The sequence below is a fragment of the Octopus bimaculoides genome, chromosome 6 (assembly GCF_001194135.2).
Source record: "Octopus bimaculoides isolate UCB-OBI-ISO-001 chromosome 6, ASM119413v2, whole genome shotgun sequence".
NCBI lineage: Eukaryota > Metazoa > Mollusca > Cephalopoda > Octopoda > Octopodidae > Octopus > Octopus bimaculoides.
In genome coordinates this window covers 73,971,048-73,985,173 of record NC_068986.1, presented here as the reverse complement: position 1 = coordinate 73,985,173, position 14,126 = coordinate 73,971,048, and the positions used below count along the sequence as shown (strand labels likewise).

Sequence of the window (14,126 nt, the reverse complement as noted above, 5' to 3'; positions counted from 1 at the left end):
CTGTAGTTCCAAAGCCTAGTGAAATGGATTTGGTAGACAGAAACTATAAATCAAGCTCGTCGTGCATGTGTGTGTGTGTGTGTGTGTGTGAGCACCCCTAACATCACGGAAATTCCTGAAAATGTTGCTATAACAATGGATTTTGTAAAGTGAACCTTATTTTCCATCGGCCTCCCACGCTGCTAGAAGTTAATATAGATATTAACACACACATACACATGCTTTGTAAAAACTTCGAAATGACATAATGAATCTGATATGTGTGTGTGTGTGTGTGTGTGTGTGTGTGTGTGTGTGTGTGTATATATATAAGTTCAGAGAGATTAATATTCTTACTTCTATCAAAATTATAAGTTCTTTTTCTGCTGCACTAATTAGTTAAAGTCTCATTAAGAAATCATTAAAGAACTTAATTAGAATGATAATGATCAACTTTGGTTCATTTCCCCTCTCACATTTGTACATTAGGATTTCTGTATTTATGATTTATGTGTTGCAGTTATGTTACTGGTGGTAGTGGTGTTAGTGTGTGAGGTGGTATTGTTGGTGGTGGGGGTGTTAGTGGCAGGTGTGATATGATGGTGGTGGTATTGGTGGTAATAGTGCTGCTAGTAGTAGTATTGGTGGTAATAGTGCTGCTAGTAGTGGTATTGTGGTGTTGGTGGTGATGATGATGTATTATATGCATGTTATAAAATGCAGAAATGACAATTTTCATATCGTCATCAAACGAAATTTAACACATACTCCTAAAGAATGTCATTGAACATTATGAAGCTTATATCAAACATTATAAATAGCTAACCCCTTCTTCTCTATCTAAAATTAGTAAATAACTAAAACTAATAAATGAACCCTTAAATTTCTCTTGTGAAAGTGTAGGGCCTAGTGGTTAGAATGTTGCACTCTTAATCCCAAGACCATCGCTTCAATTCCCAAACTGGGCAATGTATTGTGTTCTTGAGCAAAACACTTCATTTTACATTTCTCCAGTTCACTCAGCTGTTTATGGGTAATCCTGTGATGGACTGGAATCTTATTCAAGGGCAATGTTGTGATCTTGGTTACTTATATGCCATGGAAAATGTTTAACTGGCTACATGAGTCTTCAGATACAAGACAGAAATGTCACAGTAATCCCCTTATCTAGTTGTCTTTTGTCTGAATCTTGCAGCATCTCGTTCATCATATTTTTAGAAATTCTTTAATTGTTAGCCAACACAACATGACAATAGATCTACATATAAATCTATATTTTCCAATAATTTGGTGAATAGCTTCACTGAAAACATGGCTTATTTCTGTTCAAATAATCTGTAACCTTTAATCATTTCTGAATTCTATTTTCAATTAAATATACTACCTGTGTGTTTCGTTACATTTCAAAATAATCAAGAATTTGGGAAGATTAAGCAAAATCATCATCCATCATTCATCATCATCATTTAATGTCTGTTTTCCATGCTGGCATGAATTGGATGGTTTGACATGAACCAACAAGCCACAGGACTGCACCGTGCTTTAATATCTGTTTTTGCATGGTTTCTATGTTGTAATGCCCTTCTTAATAGAAACCACTTTACAGAGTGTACAGGGTGCTGTTTAGGTGGCACCAACACTAGTGACATCACCAGGTAACTTGCAAGGTAAGACCCTTTTACTTAGATAGGAGTAATGTTGATGGAAGTGGCTTTATGCCAGGTGATGAGAAAGGTTAAAGTATGATAGTAGAACAGGAACAGGTGTTTTGCTGATGATGTTTAGAACAAGCCATAAACACTTACATGAAATTATCTTAGAAAGAATACGGTTATTTTTGCTGTGCTTGAGAAGACACATCAAGCTTTGTGAAATTGTAGCTGTGGCTAGTGACACATATGAGGCACACATGCCAGTGACACAGGTAAGGTACCTATGCTGGGGACATGAGTGAGGCATCTGTGCCAGTAACATGTATGAAATACCTGTGCTAGTGACATGGGTGAGGCACACATGCCAGTGTCACAGGTGAGGTACTCACGCTGGTGACATGTATGAGGTACCTGTGCCAGTGACATGTGGGAAGCACCCATGGTGGTGACACATGTGAGGCACCTATGCTAATGGCACATGTGAGGTAACTGTGCTGGTGACACAAGTGAAGGACTCATGCTGGTGTCACAGGTGAGGTACCTGCACTGGCAACACATGTGAGGTCGCACATGTGAAGCAGCTGTGCTGGTGACATGTGTGAGGCACCTATGCTGGTGACACATGTGAAGCACTCATGCCGGTGACATGTAAAAGGCACTCACAACACTCTGTGGAGTGGTTGGCATTAGGAAGAGAATCCAGCTGTAGAAATCAAGCCAAAACAGACTGAAGCTTGGTGCAGCTCTCTGGTTTACCAGTTCTAGTCAAACCATCTAACCCATACCAGCATGGAAAATGAATGCTAAATGATGGAGATGATAATGATATCTGAAGGGAGATTATCGAAAAGGGTTAAATTTCATGTATAAAATTATTTGAAGGAAATTTAAATAACTCAATGGATAAAATTTAATTAGCAGCAAACTACTAAACAAAGACAAAAATAAAGTAAATTTAATTATGTTGTAATACAAGAACTATATGTAAATATTTGCTTGATAAATCTATTTCAACAATCCATAAAATTGCAAATTAAAGTGTGATAATCAAAAAAACCTGTTAGCCTTGTACATAGAATACTAACATACAACCAACATACTATATGGTTATGCAGCCACAATCTTACACATACAATAGTCAAACAGTAATAAGGCACCTGATTTGGAGACATGAAATATTCTAGTGATGTAAAGTTCTGTAAAGTGGTAATAATTGTTATTGAGGCTTTGTTTTTCTTTACTTTACTGAATCTAGAGAAAGGGTCAGATCCATGACCTCTACAAGCCTTCTGGGACCAATGTGGTTAATATCATTAATGTTTCATTTAAGTTGTTTCCCCATGCAATCATGTGGTTTGGGGGTTTAGACCCACTATGCAATACCTTGGACAAAAGTGTCTTCTATTATAGCTCCAAGCCAACCTATACTTTGTGACTGAATTTGGTAGATGGAAACTGTGTGGTAGCCTGTCATATAAACACACACACACATATATGTATGTATACATATGTATAGGGGCAGGGTGTAGTTGTGTGGTAAGAAGCTTGCTTCCCAACAACATTGTTCTGGGTATGGTCCCACTGCATGGCACCTTGGGCAAGTGTCTTCTGCTACATTCTCAGGCCAATCAAAGCCTTGTGAGTGGATTTGGTAGATGGAAACTGAAAGAGGTCTGCTGTACATATATATGTATATGTATTCATATGTGTGTGTGTGTGTGTCTGTATTTGTCTTCCATCCCTATTGCTTGACAACTGATGCTAGTGTGTAAATGTACCTGTAACTTAGCAGTTTGGCTAAAGAGACTAATAGAATAAGTACCAGGCTTACAAAGAATAAGTTCTGAGGTCGATTTCTTTGACTGAAATGCTTTAAGGCAGTATTCTAGCATGGCCACAGTCAAATGACTGAAACAAGTAAAATAATAAAAGAATGTATATGTATGTATACACACATACGTATACACACACACACATGTATGTATGTATTATATGTGACCATGTTCTGTTGTCAAAAGCAGGATACGCGAATCATATGAAGTCACATGAAAATTGTAACGCCCAGGTAGGTAATGATCTTGGACACCAACTGCCTCTTACAACTTGTTTCATATGTTAAAAAACTTGTAAGACAATGTCTGGACTTAAAAGACATACACTAATTTACAAAAACCTTCCTTCAGAATCAGATTCCAAACTTAACTAATAACTGTCACTTGTGTTTTAAATCCTGTCAATCAGCAGCTGGTCTTAAAAGTCATCTAAGGGCTCATCAACGGAGTAGTGATTGTGCTGTGTGATGGAGTGTGGTGTGTGTGTTGATGGGACGGCTATCATCTGTTGAGATGAAGCAATCATCAGGTATGTATACATGTATATATATATATATATATATCAAAAATAATAATATATGTGCTTCTTGTCCACATAGTTTCAGGTTCAATCTCACAGCATGGCACCTTGGACAAGTATTTTCTATTGTAGCCTAGAGTTGACTAATGCCTTGTGAGAGAATTTTGAAGGCAAAATCTGAACGAAGCTTGTGTGTGTGTGTGTGTGTGTGTGTGTGTGTGTGTGCGTGTGCGTGCGTGCGCACGCACGTCTGTGTGTGCGCACACACGTGCATGTGTGTTGCCTTGTCTAGACATTGTATGACAGTTATAAATGATAGTCACTGTCATACAAGCAACGTCATTAATTTCCAATATTCTGTAGAAACATGTCTGGCAATGAGGAAATATTACCTTGTATGGAAACAGATAAGGGCTGGTAAGAGGAATGGCATTTGGTTGTAGAAAATCTGCCACAGTAAACTCCATCCAGTCCATGCAAGCATTGATGAGAGGACATTAAACTGATGAGGAAGATGATGATGATGATGATGATCGCTAATATTTTAGACATATAGGCATAAAGATGGTTGAGTGGTAAGAAGCTTGTTTCCTAACAGCATAATTCTGAGTTCAACCTCAGCCCAGCCGAAGCTTTGTAAGTGGATTTGGTAGATGGAAACTGGAAGAAACCATCATACAACTACATATATGTGTATGTGTATCTTTGTGCTTGTGTTTGTTCCTCACCAGTGCTGGTGTGTTTACAGCCCTGTAACCTAGCAGTTCGGCAAAAGAGATCAATAGAGTAAGTACCAGATCAATAGAGTAAGAAAATAAATACTGGGGTCAATTCATTCAACTAAAACAGATCTTTCAAGATAGTGACCCAGCACGGCTGCAGTCTAATGACTGAAATGAGTAAAAGAGTAAAAACATATTAAAGTCAGAAAGCTTCCTGAAACTGTGTTAGCTAAACGATTGATTATATTTAAAGAAGAGAGATAAGTTTTGTCATGTGAATACCTTTCTACAATTAAGCTGACTGTCATGTGATGGTGTGTGATAGCATTTCTCTCCTCAGTCACGCACATAGAACATTTTTAGCTTTGTTCTTTGCTGTCATAGACTTACCTACTTACTGACCGAAGGTCAAGTCTGAGATAATGGGAGATACCCTTCCTCCCAACCCTCAACCCATACATGACTTATCTTTGAGAATACTACTTCACGGCTTAAGGCAGCAAGCTGGCAGAATGATCACCATACTAGAACAATTGCTTAGTGGCATTTCTTCCAACTTGACATTCTGAGTTCAAATTCTGCTGAGTTTGATTTTGCCTTTCGTCCCTTTCAGGAGTTGATATAATAAGTACCAGTTGAGCACTGAGGTCAATATAACTAACATAACTCCTTCCAAAATTCTTGGCCTTGTGCCAAAATTTGAAATCAAGTTTTGATATCATTGTTATTTTCTCTCAAAGAATGTCTTGAATCTACAGAAAGTGATACAGAGATGGGGTTCAATATAACATCATTCTTGATGTGAAACCATATTCTAAAAGGGAGGAGAAGATCTTTCTACAAGACTTGTTCATCATCTTCATGGTTATGTTCTCACCAGAAGTTTCAGATCTCATTTCAATTCCAGCTGAGGATATTCTCTAATTCACACCAAATTGCAACACTAAATTTCAAAAGAGATAACCACAACAATACTCAAACACTAACACACACACACACGCACACACACAGATAGGACCCTCTCATACACATTTGCTTACACATACATACAAACACTTAGATACAGACTAACAATACAAACTGTTCAGTAAGCACTGTTGATATTTTACATTCGTTTTAGTTTAAAATATCAGTTCTTGCAATAATACCAATGGCTAATTAGTACATTTGTGTATATGCATGCATACATACATACACAAACAAATACACCACCATCCACTTCACATGCATGCACACCAATGCATGTGCAATGCTAGCATCAGCATACTTTTGCTTCTACTGTAAAAGAAAAATCCTTCAATTTATACATTCTATGTTGTTTTGTGTTTGAGAGAGAGGAGAGAGAGAGAGAGAGAGTGTGAGAGAGAGAGAGAGAGAGAGAGAGAGAGAGAGAAAGAGAAAGAGAGACAGACAGACAGACAGACAGGTGAAAAACACAAGAAAGTGAGTAAAGAAAAGTGTTTTTGAACATTGGTGCTGCCAATACCAAAACGCTAAGAATCAAAATTTAGTGACAGAACGAAATCAGAAGAAAAGAAAATTGAAAACTCAGCAGACATCATGAAATAAACCTAAATTCACTTAAAACAGCTTGTGATCAAAATTCTGATATTTCTTACATTTATGTGTATGTGTGGGTGTATGCACATTGTCCTGTATGTGTTCACATATGTGCTTTCACATGTATATGTATTCGTATATGAGTATGAATGTATGTATGTATTTATGTGTGTGTATATATATATATATATATATATATATATATATATATATATATGTGTGTGTGTGTGTGTGTGTGTGTATGTGTGTATGTGTTTACGTATGTACGTATAGATTTAAGTGTGTATGTGTATTTGTATATCTGTATGTGTAAGTGTATGTTTACTCATATCAATACTTCTGTTTGCCATCCATCATCTATATATATCGTGAATCATATGATCTGAGTGTTTGACATAGAATTTCTGTCATTACAGAAAAATAAGAGATGAAAAAAATCTAACTTAAAACAACTTTGGACTACTCTATTTGAAAATCAGATGAACAAACACAAATATGTTTATATTGTAAAATGTAGAAATATTGTAGTTGTGCCTATTATGTAAGCATTTCTAGGTAGATATTGTCTGAAGAATATAGTGAGGTGTAGTTTCTACTCTAAAGAATTCTTCTTAAATTTGTAGATATATGTACGGTAGAACAAATATAGGATATCGTAGCATTTATTGGGAATCACATTAAACATGCTTGTCCTAACTCCTATCAGACAAATTTTCTGTGACTTGTACTAAAAATATTTGACAGCCTTTCAAATATGTTTTTTGGGTTTCGTAAAGAACAATGCCAAATGCCCAAACCTCTTGTTGTTTGGATAAAATAAGAAAATAAAAGGAAAGAATTGGTACAGACAAAAATAGTAATAAGTAATAACAGCCAGAGTATTTAGTGAAATGGCATTTACAAATGAAATGACAATGCAACACAAACCAAGAACTCAAGTGTAGTTTTTGGCCTGAGACCCATAATTCTGAAAATAATTGCTCATTTCATAAAAGCCTTCAAAATTAATACTGAATGCTGTTTGATGTTGATGAGCAACAATATAATTAGCAAAATACAAAGGAGGTTTAAAAAAAAGATGATATTTTATCAACACTTTATAGTTAATAGTTTGAAGTTTACACAAAAACAAAAATTACAACAGAAGCCAATTATTACAAATATGAGAGAACCTTTTACATTTTAATCAGCCACATAAGATCTATTTATTCCTTGCAAATATTCAACTTTTCTCTTTTTTTTTTTGTAGTTTATTTTTGAGGTTATATTTGTTTTTGATGTTGCTCCACTTAATTTTAATTCACAACAGTTAATTAGCCAACAATATTGATTTACAATAGATAAATCATACTTGAGATTTTAATTCAACAATATGAATTAGTGAACAAACACATCACCAGTGATCAAGTTCTTTGGATGTCTTCCACTAATTTCATTGTATTTGATGATATTTGATTCAGATTATCTCAGTCTCCAAGAGTTGTTGTAAGCTGGTCAATAGAACACTGGAGTTTTGTTGAAAATGTATCCCATATTTTGATATACTACACTATGTACATGGCAAAGACATTTGATTTCTAGTGATGTAACATACGTTACTGTATGTAAATAGAGAGCATGAGGAATAGGTATAACCAATAATTGTTTTGGTGTGTTGTGATGCTGGAATCAACATATCATCAACCAATCTCAATAAAGTCACTTACTGTGACTATTCAAACTGGTAAATTTACCCATTTACAAAAATTGTAGTTGATCAGCATAGACCAATCAAAACAAGTTGTTTGCCTTACCTGCTGTTCACTGTCCTTGGCTTTTTCATCTGCAGCAATAGCTCTTTCCTCCAAGGCTCTCATCTGTAAAATTAAGAACATAACAAATTAAACTCAGAGCTAGTTTAATACCTAATTATAATAGTCTTTTTTTTTCTCCCTAATAAAACATGCATAAAATGAAACACTAAAATGCTCATAAACACAAAATAATCAGCTCCTACATTTTTTAAGTGCACAATTTCTCAACTTTTGCAAAAGTTTGTCAATGCTTATGTTTCTAATATTCCTCAGAAAAAAAAATAATTAGACTATAAACCAAGATTTAAAGAATTTTCATTGCCATACATTTCACTGAGTATTCTTTCTAGCTATCTTCAGTTGTTTTATGATTGTGTGGTCATGAAGATTGCTTTTAAACCATGTGATCTTGGGTTCAGCTATACTGTGCAAGACCTTAGGCAAGTATTCTACTACAGTCCAAAACCTTGGGAGTGGAGGAGTGGAGTTTTGCTAGATGGAAACTGAAAGATACCTGTCATATGTGTGTGTGTGTGTGTGTGTGTATGATGAGGATGTATATACATACAAACATATATATATATATATATATATATATATAGGCTATAGGCTATATCATGCACAGGCCACACCACAACACTAAGACAGAACTATTTCACCACAACTGGTCCTGCTATCTTTTACATCATGCTAAAATACATAAGAGATGAAAGAGATCTTATAACATTTAAACAGTTCCTGGACAAATATCCCCAACAAATTCCAGATAATCCACCTACACCTGGATATATCTCTGCAAACAATAACTCTTTTTTACTCAAATGGGCTATGATATCCAAAATAATGAGTAATATAAAACATCACTAAATGTCTTTCCCAGATGGTGCAATTAAGTTAGCCATGGCCTGGACTAATCCTGACTGAAACTTTTCTAAGTATTGTACGTATATACACACACACATGCAGACATATCTATATGTGTATACACACACACACACATACACACATGCACATGCATATGTGTGTGAGGTGTACTCATGTTTACATATTAAGTGATGGTTGTAAATGAATATTATCCTTATATAGATGAGTAAAGGTGGTGAGCTGGCAGAATCATTAACACACTGGGCAAAATGCTTAGTGGTATTTTGTCCATCTTTACGTTCTGAGTTCAAATTCTGCCAAGGTTGACTTTGCCTTTGATCCTTTCGAGGTCGATAAATTAAGTACCAGTGAAACACTGGGGTCGATGTAATTGACTAGTCCCCTCTTCTAAAATTTCAGGCTTTGCACCTTTAGTATAAAGGATTATATAAGTGAGGATGTTCATTTCCAGTCTTCCATAGAAAGCGTTTCTAATTACAGGGAAATAATACCTTGCCTGGAAATAAGTGTGAGTTGGCTATAGGAAGGGCATCTGGCCACAGAAAAATCTGCTTCAGCAAATTCTGTCTGACCCATGCAAGCATGGAAAAGTGGATGTTAAATGATGATAGTGAAGCATTTCCTCTGGAAGTGAGAGATTTTGTAACACATAATGAGAACTTTCAGTTTTATGCATGCATAAAACTGACCTAGTATTTATTCTATCAGTTTCTTTTGCTGAACCACTAAGTTACAAGGACGTAAACACACCAGCACTGGTTGTCAAGTGGTGATGGGGAGAACAATCACAGACGCAAACACATATAAATGATGGGCTTCTTTCAGTTTCCATCTACCAAATCCACTCACAAGGCTTTGGTCAGCCTGAAGCTATAGTAGAAGACACTTGCCCAAGGTGCCACACACTGGGATGTACCATTCCATTCCTTAAATTAATTAGAACAGCTACAGGTATAGATATTTTATCAACCATTTATATGCACACTTGACTTTGCATATACATTCATACTCATCTTTCAATGAGTTTTTCCATATACCTACAACATCATTTTCTACTCACCTGTCCAACTGTTGTTCATTTAGTAGTACAATTTTCCTTAAAAGCCCCTCATGTCACATGATATCTCTGTTTTCAAGTTTGGCTAATCCACATTCCACACATGAGAATTAATATCTATATTCTTTTGTTTGCTGATAATGTTCGGCTAAATTCTATGGCCCATCTGTCAACTGACTTAATGTGTTTACCTGTAAAATCAGTTTTAAGCTGTCCTGTCATTGATTTTAATGCTAAACCCTCAACCAATTCTTCTCTGCCATTATATCTAAATCTCTGTTTGTTAACTTATTTAGTTGTCAATTGTCAATCCGTCATTCAACTGATGACTTCCAGCTAAACCAGTGCATAAACAAGGTGAGTTAGTTGGGCTGCAATAACAAACAATTGTCTCAAGTTATTAAATAGGTAACAATTTCAGTCAAGTTACAGTCATCATAATTAATGTAATGAGGCAAGAAAATTATTTAATTAATAAATAATAATAATTTTGTGCTGAGGAAAAGAAATCATTTGATAAATGACTGATGTTATTTTAATCTGATTTTAGCAAGTAAAAGCAACAACTCCAAACATGTTTCAGCTTTATTAGAACTTGTCAGTAAACCATAGTCCTCTCTGAACTTGCCAGATTAGGGATCATTGTATTGATGCCCAATAATATAAATGAAACATTGTGATAGAGTATATTATGATAATATACATAAGTCATTATAATAATGGTTTAAAATTCTGGCACAAGGCCAGCAATTTTGAGAGGATGGAGTAAGGCAATACCATAGACACAAGCGATCAACTAGCATTTATTTTATTGATCCCAAAAAGAAAAAAGGCTAAGGAACTGGAAGAAATGCTGAAAAGCTTTGATGTGATGTACTAATGATTCTCACAGTTCATCACCTTAATAATCAAGCCATTATGATAATGGTTTCAAATTTTGGTACAAAACCAGCAATTTCAGTGGAAGGGAAAAATCGATTATATTTACCCTAGAACTCAACTGGTACTTGTTTTATTGACCCCAGAAGGATGAAAAGCAAAGATGAGCTCAGTGGAATTTGAACTCAGAACGTGAAGACAAAATGCCACTAAGTATTTTGTCCGATGCGGTAACAATTCTGCTAGATTACCACCTTTCAGACCATTATAATAATCCTTTCTATTATAGGCACAAGGCCTGAAACTTGGGGTCAGGGGAGCTAGTCAATTACTAGTTGACCTCGGTGGAATTTGAACTCAGAATGTGAAGACGGACAAAATGCCACTAAGTATTTTGTCCGATGTGATAACAATTCTGCTAGCTCACTGCCTTTCAAGTCATTATAATAATGACAGAAGAAACGACCTGGGGATGTAACAGTCAAGTAATGATACCTTAATTAATGTAATGAGGGAAGATATTTAATTAAAAACTGAATAACTAATGAAATGGGAATATCCAGCCTGAGGTCTCAACATATGCACCCTTACTACTTCATACAACCAAATTTGAGTATCCTGCTTAAAGTTTCACCAAAGTCCTTAGTTTAAGAATTATGAAGGGCCCACTTCGTGAAGAATGAGAAGTAAGACATTTTTCATGCCAGCAATTTAATTAGAGTTTAATGAAAGGAGAGATTAGACAGATAGATAAGAAGAAAAAATTGGTAAATGAAATAGAGAAAGGAGATAGTGAAATAAGTTAATGAATGGTGAGATAAGATAAGAGGCAGAAGGTAAGATAAAGAATCAGCAGGATGGATGGATGTATGGATGGATGGGTTCAGTAAACAGACAGAATGATGGAGGGGAGTGGGGATATTTGTATATAAGTAAGACTTAAAAATTGATAACTGCACAAACGGATTGATATAGATACTGAGAGCCCAACACAAATGAGAGTACAGTACACACACACATACACTTATATATATTTCTATATATATATATATAGAGAGAGAGAGAGAGAGAGAAAGAGAGAGAGAGAGAGAGAGAGAGAGAGAAAGAGAGAGAGAGAAGAGGTGAAAAGAAAGAAAGAATTTTTATGACATTAACAAGATAACAACTAGAGTTCAAATGATATATATATATATATATATATATATATATATATATATATATATAATCATCATCATCATATCATCATCATCACTAATCATCTGTTCTTCATGCTGGCATGGGTTGAACAGTTTGACAGGAGCTGGTCAGCTAGAGAGCTGCCCAGGTTCCATTTTGTCTATTTTGGCTTCGCTTCTATAGTTGGATGCCCTTCCTAATGCCAGCCACTTTACAGGGTATACTGAGTACTTTTAATGTGGTGCTGGCGTGGATGCTTTTATGTGGTATTGGCACAGCTACTTTTACATGGCACAGCCACTTTTACATGGCACTGGCACAAGCACTTTTATGTGGCAAAAGCATGGACAAGAGAGAGAAAACATCCATGTAACTGAGTGGTATTCATCTTCTATTAGTGTGTTTACATCTCCAGAATATAACATCTCATATGGCTTGTTGTCCAGCATGAAGACAGTGGTTAGCAAAGCCTACCTTGCATTGAAAAAGCAATAATAATAGAGATGAATGTAATGTGTCTTTAAAGGTCACCTCTTTGCTCTAGAGCTCACTCACACCATAAGCTGTTTTGGGCCCCCAAGGGAAAAACCTGGTGTAGCTACAATCAAAGTGACCTTGAATATCCTTTCTCTTAGTCCAGAATTCAGCTTCATTGGGATACTTGTTCTTTATATGTACCCTGAACATAGCAAGCTTTGTTAACTTTCAACAACTTGTTTGCCAGATGTTTCCAAGCTTGTTACCTCCAGGCTAATTTCTTGTGTATATGATAGTCTTTCTCACAATCAATAAGATAAGACCTAGAGTCTTTGAAGTCACTGACCTTCTTGAGTTTTATGACATTGTTGGAACAAGTTGGTAGGTAGCTTTCATCTTCATTGATGGTCATGTGTTTGTTCTTCTTTGCAGTAATAAAGAGACTGACTTTGACTTTGCCATATTTTCAAGGTATGTGGGGTAAGCAACTTGCTTTCAGACCACATGGTTCCAGGTTCAGTCCCACTGCACAGCACTGTGGGCAACCAAAACCTTGTCAGTGGATTTGGAAGATGGAAACAGAAAGGAGACTATCATATATATATATATGTATATCAGTGTGTGTTTGTGTATCTGTTTGTCCCCCACCACTGCTTGACAACCGGTGTTGGTGTGTTTATGTCATCCATAACCAAGGGGTTCAGCAAAAGAGACCGATAGAATAAGTACCAGGTTTTAAAAAAATAAAGAATTACTGGGGTCAATTCATTTCACTAAAACTTCTTCAAGTCGGTGTCCCAGCATGGTAGCAATTTCATAACTAAAACAAATGAAAGATGAAAGATGTCTTGCACATCAAACAGTTGGTAAACTGTGAGAACAAGATTATCACCATTGTAAATTGCTAGTTCCTTGGTTAATTCTACTTGTTAAGCAGAATTGGGGGCCAAAACTTTGTCTTAGAATGTAATCCACTACAATCACAAATAGAAATGTGAAAAAGAGAAAAGGGACTATCCCTGAAAGATTCCTGCTATTGAAATTATTTTGTTGTCCAGTATGTGCTTCGCATAAAGCTTGATGAATTTTCACACATGATGGTGATACCATCACTTGAGAGCATCTGTGACATGACCTTTCTCTTGACACTCTCAAATGTCATGGAGAAATCTAAAGACATGATTGATGTTTTTTAACTTGCAGATTCTGAGATCTTCTATAATTTTTCTAAGGGCAAGGATCTGTGTTAGCATTGATCTGTCTGCATGAAAGCAATTTTGGTTCCATCTTAGGAATGAGAACAATCTGAGGGAAAATTGTATAAAGATACATAGAGTTGTAGATCTTTGAGGTTATAGTTGAGAGTGTAATTCTTGTACAGTTCTGAAGCAACCGAAGTGGAAAAATTGAATAATTTAAACAAACAGCTTTCACAAACTCTTCAATTATTCAACTTCCTGAGACAAAGTGTTAATGTATACACTCACAAACACATGAATGTGTGTGTGTCCATGTGTGTGTGAGTGTGAGTGTATATACATACATACATATATATATATATATATATATATATATATATATATATATATATATA

At 35.6% G+C, this 14,126-nt stretch overlaps 1 protein-coding gene across 1 annotated transcript in view; it reads right to left on the bottom strand.

The window, feature by feature from the left end:
• LOC106873829 (pleckstrin homology domain-containing family H member 1) overlaps positions 1 to 14,126 on the bottom strand; it is a 949,845-nt gene that overhangs the window by 268,485 nt on the left and 667,234 nt on the right. Inside the window, exon 4 of the mRNA XM_052968478.1 lies at positions 8,059 to 8,121. Coding sequence (XP_052824438.1) covers positions 8,059 to 8,121 — 63 coding nt within the window. The remainder of the gene's footprint in view (positions 1 to 8,058; positions 8,122 to 14,126) is intronic.